This window comes from Cyprinodon tularosa, unplaced genomic scaffold, assembly GCF_016077235.1.
Source record: "Cyprinodon tularosa strain WSP-4 unplaced genomic scaffold, ASM1607723v1 ctg15, whole genome shotgun sequence".
NCBI lineage: Eukaryota > Metazoa > Chordata > Actinopteri > Cyprinodontiformes > Cyprinodontidae > Cyprinodon > Cyprinodon tularosa.
Genome location: NW_024038331.1, coordinates 1,375,666 through 1,402,484, shown reverse-complemented (window position 1 = coordinate 1,402,484; position 26,819 = coordinate 1,375,666). Strand labels below are relative to the sequence as shown.

The 26,819-nt window shown below is 35.7% G+C and overlaps 1 protein-coding gene across 7 annotated transcripts in view; it reads left to right on the top strand.

The window, feature by feature from the left end:
• The first annotated feature begins 488 nt into the window (after nucleotides 1–488).
• The window catches only part of LOC119779633 (myocyte-specific enhancer factor 2D homolog), a 39,218-nt gene continuing 12,887 nt past the window's right edge, over nucleotides 489–26,819 (top strand). For 5 of the 7 annotated variants that reach the window (XM_038279348.1, XM_038279344.1, XM_038279346.1 and 2 more), the window contains exons 1-7: nucleotides 489–696; nucleotides 13,921–14,292; nucleotides 18,144–18,347; nucleotides 19,682–19,819; nucleotides 21,279–21,495; nucleotides 24,477–24,533; nucleotides 25,091–25,272. In XM_038279348.1, the coding sequence (XP_038135276.1) occupies nucleotides 14,239–14,292; nucleotides 18,144–18,347; nucleotides 19,682–19,819; nucleotides 21,279–21,495; nucleotides 24,477–24,533; nucleotides 25,091–25,272 (852 nt within the window). In that variant the 5' untranslated portion in view covers nucleotides 489–696; nucleotides 13,921–14,238. The remainder of the gene's footprint in view (nucleotides 697–13,920; nucleotides 14,293–18,143; nucleotides 18,348–19,681; nucleotides 19,820–21,278; nucleotides 21,496–24,476; nucleotides 24,534–25,090; nucleotides 25,273–26,819) is intronic. The other 2 variants (XM_038279347.1, XM_038279342.1) reach the window with 1 other exon arrangement.

Below are 26,819 nucleotides of genomic sequence, written 5' to 3'. Positions count from 1 at the left end.
TTAGGGTTTGATTATCTATTCATTGCATGGAAATGTTCATCAATAATGGTTTTACAATATAAATCTGTGATTACTTTATAGCGTGGCTTAGTGATATAATTGTTCATATCAGACCTAAAAACCCTCAATAAACAGTATTCTCGCTCGTTGGAAACATAAAAACGCTATTTTATGTGTAAATGCATATATAGTTTTATATATGTGGTTTTAAGTGGCATGGTAATAACCAAGGAGAAAAACAATAAATGTCCTAGCGGGTTGTCTTATGGAAAGCAGGCAGCGAACAGCGGGCTACAGTGACATTTTCCCCACATGCAAAATCATGCAAAAGGTAAATACTCCGGCGGAGGGATACAAACACCATACCAGAACATGGCTGCCTCCGTCATGTCCTCTCACAGTAAGGCGTTCCCAAAATGTGATTGGACACCAGCTATGCAGGGAAGCCTCTGATTGGTTCGATCCCCGTTCAATCAAGAACTCACGTCAATGACGTCAATCGTACACTGGGTACGCTCGAGTCGCTTAGGTGGACAGTGTAGTTACATCAACATAAAGTGGAATAAAATGCCGCGGATGTGTGTAAATAGAGACGCCGCTTCAACGTGTTTATATTCGTCCTTTTAGTTGAGACGGGTCAGCTCCGAAGCAGGCGACGGCAGCGCTCGGTTCGGGGTTTATCAGCAATATTTCAGGGTAAGTGGAGTGATACATTTCCTTCCTGCGTCTTTCTTTTCCTTTCACGGTTGAAAACTCATGGTATTATATATTTATAACACAGTGACAACGTCGTTACGAGCCGTTAATTATTCGTAGACGGTACAGTTTAGAGCATGGAAGGAAATATTAATATTTTCTTCAAAAGTAGTGCGTAGTCCGGTTCGTCTTGCCGAGTTACACGAAGGGAGTGAGGAAGGTAATGGCTGTCGGTCGGACTTGTAACTAGAAAAAAAAAGAAGAGAAATGGCCTGTGTACAGAAACGTCCTATATGTCCCACAGTGTGTTAAGCAGACACAATTAAAAGGGGACTCGGTTATGGGTGTTTTATTCCGTTAAAAGCGACACACAATCTGGCAGCAAGCTCAGAGCTTGTCAGAATAAATCTTGAAGGGTTACCTGTCTGCCGTCAGTTGGCCTGTTCATCCTCCACACTCCGTCTGTCATCTCCCTAATCACACTTTATTTTCATTCTAGAAAAACAAGTATCTTTTTGTTTCCCCCACATATCAGACTATCCTTACAAATAAGGCGGTTATTTGGTTTGTTCAGAATTGCAATGAAAGCTCACATTTACAAAGGCCCTGAGGAAGAATGCTAATGCCTTCCTTTCTAGTTCTCTTTCTAGATCGGAGAATTTGAATAGTATTAAGGTAGGTTAGATTTCCAACACCAAAATCGCAAGCAGAATTTAGTAGTAAGGGTAAAGCTAGGTTGTAGATATTTGCATGGCCTTATTTTTAACAGTAGGGCTAATTGTACCTGGAAGAAATGGCAGACGCCAACTGGGCCACTCGTTGTGACAGCAGTGTAAAGAATTTAGATGTTGGATTTGCATGACTCTTACTGAGTGTGTCAATTCATTATTGCTACTGACATTAGAAGGTTTGGTTAACATATGTGAATGATTTCTTTAAAAAAAAAAAAGTGATGTTATAGCCCTAATAATAAATTATCTTTATTGATCTCACATTTGAGAAATTTACCTCTGCATTTAACCCATCTTCTTGGGGAGCAGTTGGCTGCCATCATTGGACGCCCAGGGTACAGTCTTGTGGCAGAGTGGCAGTCTGTGGGAGTGGGGCTAGATCTCAGAACCTCAGGATTCCAAGCTCTATGCACTAACCACTAGGCCGCCACTTCCCCTAAGAGTGAGCCACAGCATAGATGTAATTATCAACATTATTTTTACCTTATTACTAATCTCTACATAAGAGACTGACTGATATAGGTATTTTTTTTAGACTAATCCCAATCAGTCTAGCATGGAGGTCTTAAACAGGGGGTCCACGGATCTACTGCATGGGGGTCTCAAAAGTTTTGGTTGATTAGACTCTTATTTTTTTATATATATATTCCGTCCTGCAATTTTTTTCCACTATCTGCAATGTCTTTAAATAATCTACACATTAAAATGAATTTAACACACTGTAGTAAACAGATAAATGGAGGCAGAAGATGTCTTTCAGTCATCAATGCACACATTCAGCGACACACACACACACACACGCAAGCTCTTTCAAGCTGGGCGCCGTTTTATTCACAACACCTGCCCCATCAATGAAGAATCAGAATCAGAAATACTTTAATAATCCCAGGGAGAAATTACTTTCGTTACACTACTCCATCTGTAATAGAGTGACTATAGGGGCAGTTTGATATAGCACAATTTTATACAATATATATCATTAGAGGGGGCCCGCTTAATCTCATATCAGTTTGAGGGTCCTTGGCCTGGAAAATGTTGAAGACCCCTGGTCTAACAGATCCTTTATATGTCTTGCTGATATTCTTGGGCAGATTCTGAGAGCTGATATCATTATTCTTTCCTCCATTTACATAATAAGTAATGAAAAAATTATAGCAAATGTTACACAAGTCTCAATTTAAAAATGTTTTTTAATAATAGAGGGGCCAGCAATGCAGGTGCCTCACGTGATCTTAAGACATGGCTGCTGAACGCATTAATGTATTGGCCCTTGCATGCATGTATAGGCTGGTGATCTCCAGTATGCATTCTTTATATTGGCATATTTGAAAGCTTACAATTTCATTGACAACTTGGTCTGTAGTTTAAATTTGATGCAGCCAGCATTCAGGGTTCATGTTTTTAGTGCATAAGATATGTTTGTTGTTGTTCAGAACCCAGGATGTGTATCCTTAAGGCTCCTTTTTTAAGATTTACAGGAATGTATGTTTCGGATCATCTGCAGTGTTGATGTTTTCACAATACTCTCCTCCAAGTACATGATCCCAGATACTGGGATTGTAGTTCAAGAATATACTAAAAAGCCAACTATTCTAACCAAACCATTCTGCAGTCCGTGCACATCCAGCTGGAAATCACTGAGGTCCTGTTCAAACATGGCATTACCATGCATGCTGACCGATTCAGATGACGTCGACATAACAAAGAGATTTTTATTGATTTATTAAAGCTACAATCTCTTTATATGCTTACCCTTGTTACTTAATAGATGGTAAAACAGGAAATGGAGAATAAATAATGGGAGACTTAATAGAGATCAGCATCAGTACACAGAGATTTAAACCCATAAAATGGCACAGTAGTAAAACGACTTGCTTACACAGGTTTATTAGTTTACTAATATACTCTGCTTAAAATGTGAGAGGACATCCCAGACATTTTTTTTTTTGCCTGAAGGATTTTATTGTGCAGTTATCACAGCGGTTAAATCCATCCCTAAAACAGCAGGGATATGTTGATTATTGAGAGAACACTGTTTTTGCTGTGAAGGGTTCCTAGTTTCTAGAAAATAATATAAATATTGTAATGTTAGAATATTTCTCAGAAAAAAAAAAAGCTAAAATGTTCCTGCTGGTATGACTTCTGTGAAGAATAACAACAATTGATCATTGTTGCAGTGGAGCGTATCCTGTGTAGGCTAACAAACAAATGTCTCTGTTGGGAGGACAAAGTAGCTGCTGCACTGTTTACAATTTATTAGGGCAAAATAAACTTCAATGTTTTTTTTTTATTTTATTTAAATGTGTAGCAGAAAGCCTACAACCTCTTTGTCTCCACCTGAAAGAAGCCAAGCCGATTTAGTTTTTAGGTGTATTACTTCGTCTTCTTTTCTTGGTGACTTTCTCTTCTGTCCTTTTAGGCAAAGACAATAGATGGTCCACCATTTCAATAAAAAACAAAAAAAAAACAAACATCAAACAAAATAATTTATGGTTTTCTTTAAACATAGTTCACATTATATTCTTTCAATAGGCCTTTAAAATCTTTCTATCTGTTCCGGTTTAAGAGTTGCTGCACAGACTCATTAAGTGTGACTTTGCTTTTTCGTTGCGGCATTTTTACTTTATTTTTTGTAGGGTTTTTTTTGTGAATTTTTTTTATTATCATCTTTTTTTCATTTGTTTCAATTTCAGTTGAATGTGACAGAGATAGAAGTGGAAAAGAAAAAATCTTCACAGATCTGCTCACCCTGCACAGTCGGGGCTTCTCTCTACGGAGTCAGTACGATATGAGAAAAAATTTAATCCAAGATTAAAAAGTAACTGGTGTGACCTGGCCCTAATTGTGGCAGGAAAATCTTTGTACTCATACGCATGTTTATGAGTTTCAAACAACATTACAACTACTAGTGGCGTTGCAATGAATTTATGCTGTTTTTAGCACTGCTAGTGTCGTTTGTATGGAGTTTGTATTTAAAACACTGCCTCATGGTTTGTATTACAAGTAACTGAATAACAATTACATTTTCAATGGGTTGTTGTCGAGTAAATAGGGCAAGAGACTGGCGGATATCTTTTCAAGGCTGCTAATTAAGCTATATTTCCCCCTACCCCATATCATTATTGAAGTCTTATTGTTGGAAAAAGCCTTAACAATTTTCCTGTCTTGTTCTGCTTCTTCACTATTTAAATTGATGCAAAAGTAGATTAGATTATATCAAATAAATTTGTTGAGCAGGGGTCAAGCTATGTCACTGTTATTTGCATAGCCTTATTTACAGTAAGCCAGCTGTACCTGCACCTGACAACAGATGCCATCTGGGGCACTCTGTGTGGTTTCACAAAGGGCGTTTTGACGAATTCAGAGGCGAGATTTGAACTAGCTTTTCTGTTACCTGCTTCTACTAGTTGTCTGATTAATTAATGAGAGGTAATCCCTACTGAATAATTCACATTAGCATCTTCAGGTATGAAAACCCTCAGTGATCAGTTTATTCTTTAGCTTGTAGAAACCACATCATGTTAACTTTATCTCATGGAAAAATCTATCCTATTAGTTTTTCGAATTTTAGAATATAAATAAATTTTTAAAAAGGGCAAATTAGGATAACGATACTAATCTGCATGAAAATAGGAGCAGCAATTTTTTACATTACTGTTACAGCTTTAAAAGTCACATTACTTACAGGAGTGACATCAATTGCTTAGCAACTGATTCAGTTGCCTCAGAAATCAGTTTATTAATGTGTCTATTATATATAGTTGTTTGACGGGGGGAGGGGGGGGGGGGATCATTTTTATGAATTTTAAATGTCACCTTATTATTAAAGGTTACATAAATAAATTGCTAGAAGTAAAAGTCAGAGTTTCTTGACTTTTACATTAGGGGATGTATTTGTGGTGTATCAAACCATACACATACAAGAAATGGCATGAAAACGATGGATTTATTAAGTATGCTTAGGAAGAAGAAAAATGACATAATATTTAAACAATTATCTACGATGTTTTATTAAAAATAAAACTTTATCTTCAAACATTTTAAAACAGCTGCTATATTTGCCTTATTTATAATTAAAATAAAAAAAGGTTTAGATTGTATGATACTGATCAGGTTTCTTCAAGTTAGTTGTGATTTCTCATTTTGCTTTTTGGTCACTTTAAATAACTCTAATGCATAAACAAAGACGTCTAGCAGTTTCTTTAAGACTTTCATCTGAATCTTTAAAAATCTTTTTGGCCTTTTCATACAAGTTATTTGAATTTAATATGTAGCTTAATTGTATATTATAACAACAGTCAAAATAGGCATTTTTTGTTTTGTTTTTAAAAGCAGTAGTGATTATGAACATTTTAACCAGTTTGTAAGGAAATATATGACTCGACTATAAAAAGGTCCGCTATTTTTATTTATATTTAACTTAAAAATACTAGTCAAAGAACATATGGCCAAATTCTTTCTAATTTTATAAAGTTTTCAAAGAAGAAACCAATAAAAGTATATAGATAATAAGGGAAAGGACTGATCAGTCCTCCTTCATTTTTAGATTTTTTTTCCCCACCAAGAATACTTGAAACCAGACTATAAGTTAATAAAATGTTAATATAACTAAGTGAACTAAGTTTGTATTATTAAAACAAGTTAAAATTAATATATGAATATCATCGGATGGATGGGAATCCCAGACTTTGTCACCGTCCTTATCTGGCTTGTGAGCATTAATTCACAATGGTTGTCAAAAAATCCTGGTCCCTCTGAGCTATGTTCTAAGCACCAAACATTTCTCTCCAGCCTGTTGTACTTTTCATAGGCCAGTGCATAATCCACTAAAGGTCACTGCCACTAATTATTCTATTTCAACATGACAAACCCTAAGCTTCATTGTGTTGTTTTAATCAGAAAAAAGAAAAACATATTTGTGGCTTTTTTTTTTTTTTTTTTTTAGCTCCCATTCATTAGAGATTGAAACAAAGTTGGTCTCACCAATGAATATTAGCACAGTATTGTTAATATTTCTCCAAGAGCTTTCCTGAAGATTAATTACTTCTGGCACAATGGCCTCTTGTTTTTTTTGTTTTTTTTTTGTGGATATATGCAGGCGGCTGTATAAGTTTGGCTGCATCCAGGGCTTCGTATTAGTGAAGTGGCGACCTCATTATGTTTGTATGCAATTGGTCCTTCGGCCAGGTCTTAATTGAGCCATTGGTGCCTTCAGGGGAAGAGTTGGGATGAACTTGTCAATTACAGTAATGAGAGGGCAGGCATGCAGAGGGTCGTCAGGGCGAGAAGGACAAGGCAGAAGCCTTCTAGTGTAGCCCCCATTTTAGTCTCTAAACAGAGATATTGCCTGAAATTGGTATATTTCATGTATTCTTATTAGGCCTGAGACTAACAATTAGTTTGCAAATTGATTAATCTGTTGATGATCTTTTTGATTAATCGATTAATAATCAGATGGCAAAAGGTTCTTTAAAGATTTTTTTTTAAAGAAATTAGACCAGGTGATAGAGAATATTGACAGGCAAAGTTTTTTTTTGTCTTAAATGCAAAATGTTAAAAAATTTCTTTTTTTTTTTACAATTATAATTGCTGCTCAAAGTGGGTTGCTCTGTTAGCTAAAAGCATTTTTTAGAGTCTCTCCACTCTCGATAATGATTAATCAATTACTAAATTAGTTAACAATTATTTCAGTAAACAATTAATCACGTTAAATCCGATTAATTGTTTCAGCCTTAGTTCTTATGTCAGCCATCGGGTAGAGTGACAAACCTGAAGATCTTTTATTTTTTTAAAGATGATCCAGGATTAGAAAGGATTTGCAGAAAATGGTGTAAAGTCACCCAAAAGCATGAGATAAAATGTGATGTGGTTTGATAAAATCCAGGTTGAAGGTTTCCATAGCTCAAAAAAATTGGTTTGACTCAAACGATAATGGTGAACATCACAAAGGAAGATCATTCCTACAGTAAAGAATTGAGGTGGCAGTTTCATGCTGTGGGATTGTTTTTACTCTAAAGAAATTTGTCCCAAAGTCTTACAGATATTTCAGAAGAGAAATCTAAGCTGCAACAGCAGAGTTACATTCTTATGTTCCTTTAGCTGGTTCCTGACCCAATTTTGGCCACAACTTATTTTTTTTCTCATGTTGTTTCCTAGTAACATGACCTAGGTGTGCTGTAGTGAAAGACCCATGAAGACTTCCTAGCAACTGGTAGAAAGTGTTTGTCAGTCTTGCGTTTTTCGTTAAGTTTAAAAGTTTGTTGTTGCTTTTGCAGCCTCAGGACAAATGTGTCTGTTCTTGGGGACTATGTACAGACCTTAAGTCAAGATGGATCCTTTTCCTGAAAGCTGAAGAGGGACTTCATCTTTCATTTTCTGAAATGACTGATCTCAGGTTGAGTTGTTTCATAACAAAATCCCTTTTTTGGCAGTTCTCAACTTTTTACCAATATATTCAGAAGGTTATTGCTTGTTGTTATTTGTATGAAACAACTTTATTTCCAAATCCAGGAAGTGCCCAATACTTGTTTAAATTTTTTCCGATGTAAATTATGTTAATTCGTTTTTAAAAGAAACTGCAGAATCAACCATCTATTTATTCAGGAATCTATAAAATAAACACAACAGCAGAACAAAAAGGCAATCATTTGTCCATTAGAAACATTAGATATTATAAATAAATCTAGCCCACCATTTTTGACAACGAGACGCAACAATTTCTTACATTTCTGTTAAAGCTTTCAATGTCATAAGATGCTAGAGACAGCAGCCCTATCACTTGCTTAGCAACTTGATCCAGTTGCCACATCATAACTCTAAATATAGTGCAGGGCTAGAAGAGCTTGCACACCTCTGAAATAAACACAAGAAAAACGTAACCTTTGGAAATGTGTAGCACCTCCACTCTTTGACGGGCAGGAACCCGGAGCAGATGATGGAAACGGGTATAAAAGATCCCTGTTACCAATCTGCAGAAAGACTGAAGGTCAACCCATTTCAGTTGTTCCTTAAATAAGAAATATTTTTTTAATAAGTCATTTTTGTCCGAAATGGAGGTCTACCAGGGGTTTTAGCATTGTCTCATCCCATATTTTCCAGTGCTAATAATATGCAGGGTTATTACTGGGTGAAAAAGTTGATATATTTGATCCTCAGGCACTGAGGGTAAACAGGCTGTTTCTGAGTCATCTTGAGTCAAGCTAGGGCTTGGAGCTGAGAACTGGGCTGCTTATTACAAATATCTGACACTGGAAAATACTTTGTTTGCTTGAAGTACTCAAAATCCATTATTATAATAATGGAATAATGATTTGCTTGGAAAGATTGTTAGCAGTAATGCAATACTTTATGGTCTCTATAATAAAAGGGGAAGCAGAATAGGCGTTTCAGAATGTTTTTATATCTTGTTTTATTTTATAAACATGACAATCAGGCCACCATTGGAACAGAGCTTGGTAACCTGTTTTTTCTTCTTATTATTAATTATTAAGCTGGGAATGTGTTAAAATGTTTGCTTTCTGACACCACATGTACACTCTTTTTGAGTTTTTAATATTTCCCATCTGGCTTGAGAACAGCACCACGAGGAAAACGGGGACATAAAGGGCTAAGACTGCGACAATTTCAAGAATATGTACACTAAAATATTTAAGTAGAAAAAATGTTTTGATGAAAATATAAGAAAAGATTGACATCTTATTTGAATAGATAGAAACAAGAATTATGGGAGGGAAATTTTCAAAGATCTATGTGCCTTTTCATCTTTATATAGATTATATATATTATATAGATTTATATAGATTTAATTTAAGGATTCAAAGGAAGTTTTGAATCCCCTCGTGGGAGCTGGAAGAAATAAAACTGAGATAGTTAGAGAAACGCAACAAAGTGCAGCTAGGCGCACTCAAACACTCATTTCTGCACAAGCACAGCCAGCCGAACAATTTGTCAAGAGTTTAGCACGCAGTACCAGACCATTCCAGCTTACTTTTACGCCTGCCGCTGCTGCCAGGGTCCATCTGTGGTCACATCACTGCAGGTGGTGGGCATGACCAAACAGGACACAGCAGAACCGCTGATACTTCTTAGCTTTTGACTAACAGATTATACCACACTGATGCATTTTATATGTCAGACAGAGCACCAGCTAATGTTTTCATCCAGTCAAGTCCCGTCGACGAAAACTCACATCATCAAAGGTCCACGTTTAGTTCGACAGTTCTCATTATTGTCATGAAATAAACGGAGCGTCAACAACATAATTTTGTCATTGTCATACTTGACAAAAAAAAATAAATAAAATACAGCTTACAGCTAGGCTCTCTTCTTCTATGTCACTAGCCATTTGCATTGAAATTATGAGTAGTTGCATGTGCAGTATGGAAATAAGTAGGGGTTGCAATAGTAGCAGACTACAATGGTTCCGCTTGTAGAAGATGAAAATATTGAGTAAAGAGCCTTTCTGATGGTTCTTTTTGCATCCCTCCTGCCTTCATGAAGCCTAAACACCTTAGTTATTGCATTACAGTGCATCACAACTGCTGCATGTTTTTCATTGATGTGACAGAACTTTCACAGAAGGCGCTTCATTTCTTTACATGTAAACATACGCAATACATGTGTATAGCTGTGAAAAAACCTAGATGAGAAACGGCATGACAGAATCTGTAATTATTTCTTAAAATAACTTAAATAAAAATATTTGTTGCCTTGTATATGAGGAGTTTCTAATTTGACAGTCTTCAAAAGCTATAGGTAATAAAAGTAGATTCTGGAAAAGTACGGTTCTGTTTGAGGAGAACAAAGAGCTGCCAAATCCTGCACAGTGTTGCATGCACTGCACACACAAGACGCAGTACTTTTGTTTTGGTAAATGCAGCTTTAAAATGGAGTGGAGATGCTGCCCAGAATTTCAAGTGTAATGACCCTTAGATCTATGATTCTAAGGCTTTGTCCAAGCTAGATGTACTGGAGCTAAAACCTGCATGCAAGCCTTGTCATAAGTTTGGCTACCAGAGCCGTTGGGTTGTTGTCTGTTGAAACTGTGTGAATTTAGTCTCGCTAGTTTCTGTGGTTGCCGTAGTTTCCCTGTCAGTGTGTGTGTTTTGTGTGTTTGGTTGCAGCTATTGCTTTAGTTTAACTTTTTTTTTTTTTTTTTTTCAGCCCATTCATTGAATTTGATGGTTTTGGTGGTCTGACAGCAATAGATGTGTTGTTATTGTATTTGCTTTCTCCTCTAATCATTTGTTCCTGGCTTTGCAAAGAAAATGAATCCATTCATTAAGAAATAAACACAGAAATGAATTAATAATTTAATATTTATGAATGAGTTCTGGACAGTTTACTTTGATATTCTTTTGCAGTCATCATCAAATTTTAGACATCCATTTGGGAGCAATGGGTCTCATGCAGAAATATTTTTGTATTCTTATCATGAATTTCTTTTACTTTTTCTCCTACCATGGGCTTGTATGAAAACAACATGTCAGGTTCATCAAACATTCTTGATTTCAGTAAATGATCGTAAATTTTCCTTGTAAACTTGATGTAGTCCACCTGTGCATAAGTGAGTGCAAAACCAAGGAGCTGCCATGGAGTGAAATGAATGCTGGTCTCACCAATCCATTTTCTGTTTTAGATGTTTTTTCAATTGTAGCCTGATCTCCAGCTGCCAACATAACAAATTTAACACGTGTCCTCTAGATACTGACATTCCAGCTGCAGTTGTAGTGACTGACACTTCAGTCATCAGTGAATAGAAATGTAATTTATAATTGTGGAGTTGCATAATAGATAATAATGTAGTCTAAAAATGGACAATTCTGAATTAACAAATGTAGTAATTAAGTGAAAAACAGGTTTTGGATAACAGCCGACTGATTGCGAAAGCCTGGAACACTCTTAAAATGTGTCTGTACCTGAGAGAAGATTAGAAATAGGAGAAAAATGGTGAATGCAACGTTTTCTCCTAAATCACTAATTCGAATGATTAAACAACATATTTGGTTTGTGCAAATATGTTTTTGCATGAGGACCAATGACTTCAGCTAATGCCTAAAAGAGAGAGTTGTAGATTTAATTAAAGGCTGCCACTGACCAGTTGTTTTTACTATCAGTTAAATTGGTAGAACATTTTCAATAAAAGCTCAAATGTAGAAATATAAGATACATGTTTTCCTATTCGCTGCAGTTTATAGCTGCTGTACAATTTTTAGAAAACAAGAAAATACGTTTTTAGGGTCACTCCTTCTGAGCTTCTTCAGCCTCTCACTCACCAAGCTCCCCATCAGGCATGGACAGTGAAAAGTCCATTTAACTGGTTATATTTATAGTTTTGTATTAGTAATGATTATTGTACATATTAATATACCGGCAGCAGCATAAAGTTCTGGCCTATGAGGAGGGTTCATTATTAACAAAAGTGGCTCTGTACCTCTTGGCGGCTAGTAGAACTGGAGTTAATCAAGCACACTAATTACCTTTAGATACAACACATCCACCCTGCACCTGACTGAGTTTAACTAAATGTTTATGCTAAAATGGTGATAATACTTGCCCAGTTCTGCAATCCAACTATGAAGCAAAGCTACTCTTGCAGGGGCATTAAAATATCACAGCAGGTAGAAGTGTGCAGCTGCTTACGGAATAAAACAGTAATAAATTAACTCTTCAACATGTTTTCTCACTTGACATTACTTGTCAAAAGCATATACTAAAATATTTTCATGGAGGATTACAGTGTCAAAATGTACTTTAATTAGAGGGGTTACTTACTTTTTCACAAATAGGCAGTTTTGGTTTGATAACAGTTTTTTTTTAACCCCTGGTTTTTCCAATATCATTTATTTATTTTCTTAGAAATATTAACTGTGTTCAAACAACAGCCTAATATCCCTAAACCCCTGTGTAAAGTAGTTTAAGTCATATTAGCATATAAAAGAAAACCTTATAAATATTTGAAATATGAAAGTTTGCAATTACTTTGCTCCAAAAGTCAATTTGTGATGTGTATCTTAGAGGTAGACCGATATTCATCAGCTAGCCATTATTTTTGCTGATATCATCTTTTTTTTTTCTTGTATCAGCCAACATGTTCATGTGTTCATCTGTACATGATCACATAAAGGAAATTGGATTAGCCTTTAAAATAAACTCTAACTGTTGATCAATTATTGAATGTTGCATAAGCTGACATTGTGCTGACAAAATACTTACAATATATTGTGCAGCCTTAATATTAAGGTCTTGAGTCATAATGTTTTTTGTGCATTGCCAACCAGTCTTTCCCACTACTTTTGCAACCACTCAATAATAAACAAAGGTGGAAGTACAGGCTCTATTCCTGCAATTAACATAAAATCTGCTGCTCAGAACAATTACTTTGTCAACATTTAATTGATGTGAATAAAATAAGTTGATCTGGTTACCTCATATTAAAATTGGGTTAATTTACAACAGTACTAGAAGTCTCTAAGTCTTTAATAAAGAACCCATTCTCATTTAGCAAAATATAGTTTTTGCAACTTTAGAAACAACGTCTATAGAAATTGAGGATCCTTGGTAATAAATCCGTCCACCTTCTCCTGCTTATCCTCCAGGGTTGCTGTCAGGCTGCAGCTTATCTCCATCAGTATATGGCAAAGGGAGGGTACACCTTAGACACCAGTCTGTTGCAGGGCAACACACACAATTTAGAGATGGCATTTAACCATGCAGAAAGACCCCATGCCAGGAATCAAACCCAGGACCTTCTTGCTGCAAGGCAACAGTGCACAAACTGCTCCACCATGCAGCCCTTGATCTATACAACAGATCTAAAAATTAGTGTACGAAAAATTAAAACCTAATCCTTTCATATTATCATTCCTTAATATCAGAGTTGTAGTTTTTCACTCTAAATTCATCTTTTTGCACAGATGTAGACGTAAACCATTATACAATGAATATGTTTGCTGTATTTTTTCTCTCTGGAATACAAAAATAGAAGATACTTCATGTCTAATGTTAATCACATTTCCTTTCCTTTATGTGCAAGATTTAGATCCTCTGTGTCACATTAGAATATCGGTTTTAAGACCCGAAGCTCTGGCATTGTGCTCACAGCTGTCGTGTTAACTCTGTGCAAAAATGAGCAAATTATAAAGCACTGCAGGGTCTTTTGTTTTGTGAACACCATGTTTACAAATAAATTTGATAAAGGAATGAAAAAAATCAGGCTTTGTGTAAAGGGAGGACATAAGCTGAGTGGGTGGTCCTTCAGTTGTTCAAGGGCAAAGAATAGGGTGCCCCCTGCCCTTTTGATTTGTGCATTACACTCTTCTTTGTTCACATTCTGTTTTATCTGAACAATTGGTCTTTGTACTTTTTTCAATATATATATACTCTCTGTAATCAGACAAATTACTGTTTAACAAATGCATAATCCCTTTTATCACATATAATGTACGTTTTATATGATATTTAGTGACTTTTTTTGTTTCTCTCTGTTTTGCAGGAGAGGAGAGACATCCTACATACCGCAGCAGTTGCATACATCAGTCCCCGCTGAATAAAAGATGAACTGAGGACCTATTCCACGGCACCACGTCCCATATCACTGCAGCACCTGCTCTTCACTCCTGCTGGCCTCTCAGAGCAAGAGTTAACAGTGTTGCCTCACCACACCTGAACACAGAAATGCACATGCATGCATGTCCTCGAAATGCATGACTGTGTTTGAGTGTGTTTCCGGTTCACTTCCATACTCATCTTCAGAGAATTTTTTTTTCCACTTGACTGACTTCAACATTTGTGTTCACAACTACAAAGCGTAATGGGGAGGAAAAAGATTCAGATCCAAAGGATCACTGATGAAAGGAACAAACAGGTGAGTTGTAACTGTGAAACAGCAGGTTTTTATTAATCTAGTAAATTCATCCAATCAGTCTGCTCAAGAAAGTTAAAATCTCACAATTTGAGCCATTTTCAAATTTATCAATAATTATTTAAGGGAGTTGAGAATGTTGGTTTCTATAACCATGATTATAATAAAAATGCTACAATGTCTTGAACATAGATACAGATAAGTCTCCAAACAATCCAAATCCTTCAATGCTCCAATCCCAATTCTGCTGACAGTTGCAAGGAAATGACTGAAACCCTCCAAGTAGAGTCTCAAATACTACAAATTCCATATATGTATGTCAAATAAATAAACTTTGCTAGTTTATTCTCACAGAATAAACCTTTGATAACCTAAAATCAATATAAGATGTGTGGATGGGGATGAAGAAGATTGCAGGTTTCAATCAGAAGGAGGATCTGACAGATGGGAGTCTGGATAGAGCCATTAAACGGAACACATTCTTCAATAAATTCAGTTCAGGAACAAGCTCAGCATCCTTCTCTCCTGCTCACAGTCAAACATACAGCTCTCCTTTGATCCAAAGCATCTTTGTCACACCTAAAATATTTTATTGTCCAATGTGGCATGGACCCCCCTGTTTCTATGAATTAGTTCTTAACCAAGAGACTAAATTTTAATAATAAGACACCAGGTCCAGATGCTGTCAGCTCGAGTCCTGAAGGCAAGTCTCAAGCAGTTTTGTCAGATTCTACAGAACCTCTTCAACCTTAGCCTGACCCAGGAAATGGTCCCACTGATATAAAAAAAGAACAGTCCTTAGTGACCTGTTGACCTGACATCCCACATTATAAAGGCCCTACAGATTGTCCAATTGTTTCGCCTGAGCAAGCCATCGTTACATTATCTGAAGTTTGATTATTGCCACAAAGTAGTTCAAAATTACATCATATACCTTCTTCATTTAGACAAGGATAACGATAAGGGCAAAAAGGAGGTAAAAGCAATCTGGTATCTCATGGGGGCAATGATTATATATTAATCTCAATGCAACTTTAAGATTTAAAGCTTAATACTGTCCTTCTCTACAGAACAGATTTTAGTTTGTGTGCAGGATTCCTTAATGATGCACCCCTTGAGGAGTGCACACATAAAGCTGGGCTTGGTTAAAATTATTTATTTGGATGGCGCTCTCGGCAAAGATCAGCCTTCTGGATGAACCCCTCGTATTATTTCTGATACATTGAGTTCCAAAGTTTGTTGAGGTGGAAAGCTTGCTACTGGAAATCTGTGCTTTATGGTATGACAGGAAAGCAACAATTGACTTGTTTTGACATAATAACTTGGTAGCATGATGCCGTTCACACTGAAATGAGGTTTCGCTGACTTGGTGTAACCCAGAAGAATTTAAACCGTGGAGAGCATGTAGCATTATTCTACTGAGACAGGGTTGTTGACAGTTAACAAATACGCAAAATATTATTATTATCCTATTTGATAAGTTAGTAAGTATAATAACTAATCCACAACTCCTCAATCCCAAAAATAGAAACAAGAGATGTGTGTTTAACCTATGACATTCTGTGCATATCATGAGTTCATCTTTAGTAAATCCCAGCTGCTGAGAATATATTTTAGTTTGGGACTGTGTGGGTCGTTTAAAGACTTCTCACCAGTATTTGTCTGAAAGCTTTATTCAAATATACCATTTCTGTAAAAGCAATGTCAATAGATGTATTGTAGAACCTTAGTGTATGCAGAGTAGTATACAGTAACAATAGACAGCTCTATGCTGTGTCTCTGATTTTGGTTTGTATAACTCACATTTTCCACAGTAGGAGAAATAGAAAATGCCTCTTCATCCCAATCTTGCAAGCTGTTCATTTATCTGTTTTTCTTTTTTTTTTTTTTTCAAGTTTCTGCCACCTTTTTTCACATCGAGGATGGTTCCACAATTAGTTTTTTCCTTTTCCAGCATAGATCAAAAGCTTACTTTTAATCAAACCACTTATTAGCTTTCTAAATGTCATCAGTCCCTGGCTTGTGGTGTTTCTTTTTCCTTCAGCATTTTTAGAGAACATTCATTAATTTCTTAGACTGTCTGACAGAAATTCTGGAGACAAGCTTAGTTTTCTAAACACAGTATTTGATTGTTGTTCTTAAAATGGATTTAGAGTTGCAGCCAAGAGCTCCCTAACGGTTTGTTTTGTCACATAGTTTGAGGAGGACGCTGTTATTTTAGTTCATTTGTCCTCAATAGCTTTCTCCAAACACTATCCAGTAATAACTTCTAAACAAAGGTGAAGTATAACATCCACTGAATTGCTTTGGAAAATTGAATTTGTGAGCCTGATTTTGTCAATTAATAGTTTTTTATTGCTTATATTTAATATCTAGAACATTTATTGTTTTCGGTGTTAGTCCGTCTGTTTTGGTAAACCTCGTTTTTGCAAACAAAAAACAACCATTATTAAATTAAACTCCCCATGCTTCATCCTTATGAAGAAAAGAAAACCCAGCAAAACTGGCGAAAATGTGAGCTTTTTACTTTATTGATGAATAAAAAACAACTTATTGAGACCTTTTGAAAATAATACTTAGTGTGATCGACATATTAATGTACAGGGGTAAATTAGGGCATTTTGGGGAAAAAATTAACCTTTGATAAGTTTTCTGCTTGGAAGGGAACAAAAACAAATAACATTTCACATAATACAATATCTTGAACTGTTAAGTTGACCTTTTATTATTTTAAATGAATAAACACTAAATACAAAAGAATCAGGAGCTTGTAATGTTTTTAAAAAAATTCTAAACAGTTGAATAAATTCAAAATTAAATCAAATAAACTATTTTAAACAAAAAAGTGATTTTGTTGTTTTTAAAATTATTTTTATTATTATTATTATTTTATTTATTTATTTATTTATTTTTTTTTTCACACTAGTCACTTCCCCCTCTGTCAATATGAAAAGTTACCAAAATTAAAGAAAGAATCAGAAATAGAAGTATGGTTTGCCACAGGCTGTTTATATCTACATTGGGAAAGCTTTGTCCCGGATTTAATAACCAAGGATTTAAAGTAGTTTTTATAATCCACTCCTGGTCTACTGTAGGAGAATGTGGTTCATTGTCTTCATTAAATTATACTGACCACTAGGATTCCATTGGAGTTTTATTTTTTCCATTTTTTTTCCTGGGCCATGATTATATTTTGTAAACACAGACTGACCCTATTGAGGATAAAGCCACCATTTGTACTCCATATTAATAATGAAAACTTCCCTACTAAGAGAAATAAAAAATAAAAAAATTGTTATAGTTGTGTATATACAGAAAACAGTACTTAACATCAGGTACGAGAAAAGCCAACCCATATCTTTTTCACCAAAGGGTTACATAAACTTTAAACAAAAGCAGAATGAAGCAGAGTGTTTCTCTAAACTTTCTAATAACAGAGGTTTTAGAGGCAGGCCTTTGTATTCTGATATAAATTTTTTGGCTAATATCCGACTGATTCCCATATCGATTTTGGATCGGGACAACATTGTTCAAAAACAACTGGTATGAGAACAACTCAACTATTTATTAACCGATGGGTATCAGAAACTTAAAAGAGAAGTGGAGTGTTTCTATTAGCATTCTGATGTTGGAGATTCTTGATGCAGGCTGATATATTCTGATATTTGTCTTTTGGCTGATGTCACACTGATTTCAGATATCTGTATCGATTGGTACATCCCTGTATGTAAATATTTCTTGTACTCTGTTTTGAGATTCAAGCAATTTAAAAGCATAAAATGGGTCTAATCAGGTGTCTGAAGATTGGTCCACATTTAATGCCCATTTAACATTTTTGTGCCTCTGTCTTTCAGGTCACATTTACAAAGCGAAAGTTTGGCTTGATGAAGAAAGCCTATGAGCTGAGTGTGTTGTGTGACTGTGAGATTGCCCTGATCATCTTCAACCACGCCAACAAGCTGTTCCAGTATGCCAGCACTGACATGGACAAGGTCCTTCTCAAATACACAGAGTACAATGAGCCCCACGAGAGCCGAACCAACGCAGATATCATTGAGGTAAATTCAACCCATCGGCCTCTACCTGAAGGGGTATTAACATATTTACAAAACAACGTGTTTTTTTCTTGGGCTATTAAATTCAGATGTTTGTAAAAAAGTACTAGGAGAGAAAAGAAAACAGAATAAGTTGGAAAGGGTACATCAGTCCTCAAACACAACTCTGTATAATTAGATTTTCTGGGAAGTGATTACAGTGCAAAGGTTGATGAATAATTGTGTAAAACAAAATATGTCATGTATAAAACATGGGACATTACTTGCCTAATCCACCTCTAAATGGAGTGTATGTATTACTTATTATCTTTCAGTATTCACATTTCAGGCAGCTATGAAAAACACTGTGATCAATACTTGATTTTTAAGCATTTAGTTTTTACAGTCTGTTCTGCAGTGAGCTATTTATTTTTCAACTGGACCCAGGTCACTTTGATACATATTTAATCCTACAAACAAGATATGTTAACAAGTAAATTCTAATATTGCCGAGGAGAACTGACAGAATCTCCATTCAGTATTTGCACACTAACCCCAAAATCTTTGAAAGTTGGAAGTTTCAGCATCCATCCCATGTTGTACAGAACGACACTTCTCACATCAAACTGCTTGTGTCAGACTAATAATAACATGCTAGTCATTGACTAGCATATGTCTCCCTTTAAAATAAATGAATGTGATAATAGCAGCAACACCAGAGCTGTGCAAAAAGGACAGCAGCATAATATTTAAATGACTAAAAAAGAAACTGAAAAAATTTGACAATTTATTGAGGTTGTTTGGAACAGTGATGGTTATAGATAGGTATATCTTACAGCCGCTGGGTGGAAGGACCTGTGATAACGTTTCCTGGTGCATTTAGGGTGCTACAGTCTGTCACTGAATTAGCTTAACAATTTAGCAACAGCTTCATGGATGGGCTGGTAGACATATCCAACAGAGATGTTATTTTAATTAGGGTTGGGTTTTTTTCCGCCTCCTGTGCTGAGTCCAGAGGGCAATTAGCTGTCCTTAATGAGCCTAAATCTAGTGCTGAGGAGATGGTGACGATTGAGAGGGAAGACTTGTGAAGAAAATACTGGTTAAACAGAATATCATCTAAAATTAAACCATAAATCACATCTCTATGTTTTGCTGATATTGTACCGGTCCACTTTTTTAAATCAGTGAGCCTCGTTCGGTCGTGTCATTTTTGATCTGTACCTCTGTTTACGAAATTTGGTTCAACTTTGACCAATTTGAGATGTTCATGTTTGCTAAAGTTTCTTTCTAAACACTGATAAATTGTACATTACATAAGTTCATTGAATGTTCTCTCTCCCTCATCTGATTTCTAGACTTTGAGAAAGAAAGGTTTTAATGGCTGCGACAGTCCAGAGCCGGACGGTGAAGACTCCATTGACCAGAGTCCTCTAAATGACGACAAGTTTCGTAAAACCACAGAGGACCTGGATGTCCTCTTCAAACGCTACGGAGTAAGTTCCAACTTCTTATCCCTCTCTGTGATGGCTTCCTTTTGATTTGTCAGTAAAATCTTATGTTTTTCTTTTTGCTACAAATAACGTCAAAATAGCCACTTCTCCAGAGATGACCATCGATCTACTCTCACAAACTTGTCTTTAGTTTCTAAGACAAACCTTGAATAGTCAAAAAGAGCTTAACTATATGAATCCAAATCTTGCCCCATTCGAACAAATCTTATGAACTGACTTCCTAGATATCTGTGTTGTTGTAGCCTGAAAAATACAGTTTTCTGATAACAATTCTAAGTAAGATGTTTTCATAACCTTTTAGTGGTATTTAATAAATATTTTCAAAAATAAACATGTAATACTAAAATAGATGTGGACTTAGAAATGATCAAATATGGAAACCAAATTAGCACATGTGAAGGTGATATATTGGAGGAGAAAAGGGAGAGCTGTGGAAATGTGCAAGAGGATTAAATTGAATTAACAGAATTAAAAAACATGTGCAGAATAACAGTGTAGATTGGTGTGCAACTTATTTTAAAATGCTGCCATCAGTAAGAGGTATGGTTTATCTCATTACATTTTTATTCATCAAAAATACTAAGCATTTTGTGGAAATTGTGGCTAGCATTTTCATTCTTTTAATTATTATTTCCTTTATTTAATTTTTGTTTGTTTGATTTTTCCAAGTCTCTCTTATAAAAGAGATTCGTAATCTCAATGAGGCATACCTGGTTAAGTAGAGGTTACATACCTAAATTTGTATTATTATTAAATAGTTATGTCAGATTACATGTGACATCTCTTATATGTCCCTTGGTTATTAATGTTGTAAGTGGAGTGTGCAAAAACATATGAGCAGTTAGCGATATACCAAGATATTCAACAGTTGAGAGTTTAAAACTTTTTTTATCACTGTGTTTCAAAGGCTTTGATGGAGATGTCTGAGAAAGTAACTAGTTGGCCCATAGAGTAGTACCGTGCTTTTTGGCTTAGCTGAAAGAAAACTCCATTAATTCTCCATGGCTTCCAAGAAAGATGCAGAAAGACAGCCGTTTAGAAGCATTTCCAAAAACACAATGCCCAGACAGTAGATATGAAAAAGTGCAGGAAATTCCAAACATTTCAAACATAATTTCCAACAAAATAAGCACAACTTTATTCAACATAATTCTAAGGTATTAGAAGAAAACATCAAATCCTGTTATTGGGGTAACATCTCTGTAGTAATTAATTTTATACTTATTTTCAATAAGTAGTAGTATGAGTCATTTAGATAAATCGTTACACCAATAATTGTTTAAGCAAGCCTTTTTTAAAGTTAAATGTTTAAAGTGAAACTGATATTTTAACTTAAGTTAAATATCTAAGAACAAAGAAAAATAAATACCATTTACCTTCAAACTATGATAGATCTCAGCTTGTTATAAGTTGTGGACTAAATCAAAGCCTTATCCTGCAGCAGACCGCCGCCCTGCCCCAGACCTTCTCCATGCCAGTCACTGTCCAGGCGTCCAATCAGAGCACACTGCAGTTCAGTAATCCTGGCAGCGCACTGGTAACTACCTCCTATGTCACCTCAACATCGCTCACGGATACCCACCTCCTGTCACCACAGCAACCGACTCTCCAGAGAAATACAGTGTCTCCGGGGTTGCCACAGCGACCAGCCAGTGCAGGTGAGCATGCCGCCTAACACCAGCACAAAACAGCTGTCGATGGTCTGCAGAGCACAGGCTTTGCTAAAAAGTTTCTTCTATTTTATGATGCTTTGTTAGAATCCACTGGTTGAAGTTAATCATCAAATCACTGCTGTTGGATTAGCTCAATTAAACTCCAGTTAATGTCATTTTGTTGACATCCGTGCATCATTTGTATGGATGCATCATACAAAAGTATTTTTTTCTAGTTTAGGTCCAAAATACAAAAAAAATAAAAAAAAATCTCTGATTGATCTATATGAAATTCAAAACCATGTTGTAATCATGTATGTTTTGTTTTTTATTTCTCTAAATTGGTTTAAAATGAAGGAGTTTGTTGCATGTTAGGGTTTTAAATTTCTTTGATTATTTATTTCAGTTTTGGGTTTCAACCCTGTGAAAGCTTTAGTGGTTCATTGAATGTACAAAATGGTATCTTCTGTCTTTAAACATTCAATAGTCTTTCTTTTTCTCAAATATTTTAACTGTCTTGTGTGGATAATAACTTTTTATCTTTTACTTTCCTAAGACTGATTGTCAAGCCCTCTTTGGAAAAAAAGTTAACACAATTTTTTTTTGGTCATTATATAAGAAAACAATAAAATTTTTGTTCAGCTTAAGCTGCCTTCAAAGTGGGAAAATATCCTTTAATTCTGTCACAGTTAAGTTTTTTATGTCTTTAGGGCATCATGTGTCAAATAAGAGCTTATTAAGTTAATCTCTGTTGAACTGTTTTCATGTATGCATTATAAACATTTTGTAGACTAAAAGTCATGCATTTTAAGCAGTTACACCCATAGTAAAGGTTAAAACACCATCCTTGTCCTGAAGGGATGGGCTAATGTGACTCTGCACGATGTGAGAGAGTCTGTGTTGCCACTGTGTCAAAGTCTTTGTTGTAATAATCACTGTAGGAGAGGAGATACAAGTGAAATAAAAAAAACAAATACCCATGCAACTATTGAAACAGTCACATCTTCCAAAAACTACCCATTTATATGCCTCAAAACAAGCTGTTATGTTTTTCTCAGGCACAAAATTAGTGTTTAGGAAAGTTATTTCAGATGCAGCGAACTTTTTAATTTTTTAGTGACTTTTTTCCCTCTTAATCCACTAAAACAGAACCTCTTGATTTTTGACCTACATACATTTTTTGGCTCAGTATCCTTGCATATGAATGCATTCCCCAAAGGAGGACCAGTGTTATATGTACATATTTGAATGTTGTGCTACAAATTTTACCACTGTCCTATGAAAAAGACAACACATGAATGTGCAAATGATTCATCCTACACTCACTAATATGTGCCGAGCAATATTGTTACAATATTTCATCAAATACTCAGAAAAAGCTGATAAGAATATAGAGGTAGACTTTGAAACTCAATTGGATAATGCAATTGATAATGCAAAGGACATCAAAGCATTTTTTTCCTAGATGGAGAAAAAATTGCAACCAGTATAGAAACCAGGATTTGTCATTTAGTATGACCTAAAGTAGTGTAAATGGGTTTTATACACTAACGTCTTGCCATCTATAATCTTCCACAACGTTTAGTGAAATGGTGTTTAAAGTTTAAAGTGTGTATTTTATTGCTACATCTAAAAAAAATAGATTGTTTATTTTGATTTGGTTCGTTAGTTCTTTATGAAATTGCTCCTCCTTTTTTGCTTATATCCAACCTGATTTTATTTAAAGCTGCAGTGTGTAATAATTACAGGGATATACAGTCAGAAATATAACACATAGTTATACATAACTATGTTATTTATCATCATCTACGAGCTCAGCCTCTTAACCTTAATATTTGCGTTGCCTTAGAATTCGTTATTTATAATTACATAGGAGCGGGTCTCGCAGCCATGGAGGCAGACATCTTTGCGCTACGGCAGCGCAGAGCCAACAAACTAGCCATTGCGAGATCGCCCATTATGGGTATATTTATTATCTTAAGTCTACATGAAATCTATACCCTACACAGACTAATGAAATACTATCTGTAAAATTATCTATGTAAACAAACCTCATCACTTGAGAAGGTAGGTGATGCGGACGTCGTGGAAGACATTTTGTCCCGTAACGCTCGCCGTACTGTTGGGGGGGAGAAGCGGTGGGGGGGAGATGTTCATGTTGCTGCGGTCTGCAGTCTGAACGTTAGATGTCGCTGAAAATTACACACTGTAGCTTTAAACATCTTTTATATGTAAATTATGTTCTACATAAAATAGGACAAAAGTTTAAAAAAAAAAGTTGCAGTTAACAGGATTTTACTAATATTCTAGATAGAAATGGTTATAGAGTTTACAGCTTATGTTGGTTATTTGCATGGATAGCGCCGCAAGCATTATGAAAAAGTCAATAAGCAGTATATATATCAGTATATATATTGTATATCATCCAAGTTGTAAATAATAAGGTTTACTGAGATTTTCTAAAAGGCCATCAACATTTAGTCGAGCTTTTTCCACAAAATTGAAAGCTTAAAAGGGATATGACTTGCAAAGTCTGTCAAGATCTTTTTCTCTCTCTGGCTAAATTAAGTGCATGTTTTTGCAAGTCATCAAAATGCAGTTTCTCATTAAATTTCTTCTCATAACAGCTGATTTTTCGGTTTATATTTGACTGAAAACACCAAAACCCTTTTTTTGTTTCTTGAAAACCATAAAAGCAGTGGAGCCTAAGACAAACAGGATATTCTCTATCTCTTTTTGTCAACACACACTGCCTGCACATAATAAGAAAACCTGACATTTAAAGTACTGTATACAACTTTCTGATTACTCTGTGGTGTAAACTGAAAGGGATTTAACCTTAAAAACTCTCATTAAGATTGCATATCACTTGTCACTTGGCACGACTGTTAAGTTTAATTCAATTTTTTGATCTGTAATTTTGATTTAGTGTGTTTGTTACAAAACTAAATGGCCTTTGCTTACATTTGTATTTATTCTTTTGACAGGAGCTCTCCTCGGAGGGGACTTAAATAATTCAAATGGAGGATGTCCAAGTCCAGTCTGTGAGTAGATTATTTACTTTTATGTAAAACCAAAAGTATTATCAGTCATGGTTTTTCACTTTTGCATCTTTTTTGAATGTTATCAAGTCATTATTTCTCATTTGCACCATCTGTGATTGGACGGTAACGAAAGGGATTCTCTATTTTAGGCCTCGTGACATCCTCAGCATACCACAATTTGACATTGTCTCTTGCTTTATGAAAAGGTGTTCAATGAATTTTTTTCTAAAAGTAAATGAGATTCTTAAACTCTTATTTATCGAAGATTAGATAGAGAGCATAAAGACACCATAGAGGGGCTTAAAAGGACCATATTTCCCTGCTCATCTCTAATCATGCTCAATATCCCTCCTTCTATTGACCCAACCCCTCTGATGTTTTGACATTGGCGCATCGTCAAACATTTTGTTAGTTTTACTGGTATTTGAATGTGAACCCTTTAGAGGAATATTTAAGCGTGTATCACAACTCGCACCCTGTCCGTACCCATACTGTCTGATCTATCCTGTTTGATCTTTATTGATTTCCATGCATTCAAACCTCTGTCTCCCCCGCAGCTAATGGATACACCAGCGCCAGGGCCTCCCCAGGTCTGCTCACCGTCTCCAACGGCAACAGCCTGGGGAAAGTAGTTCCGGCCAAGTCTCCGCCCCCACCACCCAGCCCGCAGATGGTCAACAGCCGTAAGCCAGACCTCCAAGTCATCACCTCACAGGGTGGAAAGAGTCTCATGCAGATGGTGAGATCAGCGAAGTTAAACTATGGTCGCCTGGGTACATCTAGTTTCAACCACTCAGTCTGAAGCTTATGCAGATAACAATTTTTGATTATTACAAAGCATACAGATTTGATTTTAAATAGTGTTATCAATTAGGTACAAAGATATAATGAGTTCTCTCTCCTAGTTTTCATCTCTTTTCTGAAAAAACAAATCCTATTTTCAGTTTCCAGAATGCACCTGACTGCACAGGAAATAGCTAAAAACCACATTCCCCTTTATTTGGGTAAAAGAAATAACCGAGGGGTGAGATTGTTTCATGTTTTGGGCTTAGATTAGCCCAGTTTTGCCCAGGATGTTTCTGTAGCGAAATATTTATTTCTCTCCCTACTTTCTCAATATCAGAGTGCTTTCTTCAGATTTAACGTTCTCTTTTAAGTCTGTATTGTTCTAAATTTTCAGTAGCACCAACATGTTCTTAGTTGTGCAAATCTCAATTCTCAATTGTTTTGGATGTTTGTATCTCAGTGACAACTTGTTCATATGAAACCAAAGAATTTAATATTGGTGTCATTTTACGAAGCTCTATTGTCATAGTATTTTATTGGCTTAAAATGGCTTCAATTAGCTTATTTTCAACAGTCAAGTCTTGTGCAGTGGGTTTAGAAAGAAGGCACTGCACACACTAAATATCTATCTTAAAATCTAACTCTAAAGGTGCTTTTACACCAAACATAAACCGTGCAAATGTTTTTCGTTTTTTGCCAGGTGTTAGTCACTTGACATTTGTCTCTTTCGCCAACAATTGGCACATTGCAGTGAAATTCCACCTGGCCTTGCTTCGCTGCTTCATCTATTAGGAGGCATGTCCTTGCACTTTTCTGTGTCTCTTGTCGGTTCGAGTCAGTATAGACCTCCGCTGGGCTCCATCATCCTAAATCGCAACCAGATCCTGGATTAGTTAACGCAATGCAAGTTGACAGAAAAGTCTGGATTTGACTCCAGCAAAATTTTGTTTCATTCTATTTGCGCATCCAACGCGCATTTCAGTCTCATGCCCCATTTACTATAAGTATTGCTAAGTATGTCTTTTTTTGTCATGCTACAAATGTATTGCGTAATGTACTCGAATTTGCTAGCCTTTCGAGCAGAGATAGGTTATTCTGCTCCGCAATGCATCAAGTTTGTTCCATGACCTTGTTGCATATTGAATTGAATTCAGTTTATTTATATTGTGTCATTTCATAACACATCATCTCAAGGCTCTTTACTGAGATGATACAGTCGGTGTAAATAATCCTGGACCGGACTCTGGATAGATTCTTTATTTCTCTTGCAAATACTAGTGAGGTTCGTCTTAAGAACAATCAGCAGCACCCAACAAAGAGATCAAGTAAATCCCTCGCTCCATATTTTTTGTGTTTGGTGTCAAAGCACTGCCAGCTTTTCTAATCCTGTACGTTTTATGAGAGTAAAACCTCAAACGAATCAAACAGAGCAACTTTTTTCTACTTCTTAAGCCTTCCTGTTATCTATTACAATCTTATTCCTGTCTTTCAAAAAAAAAA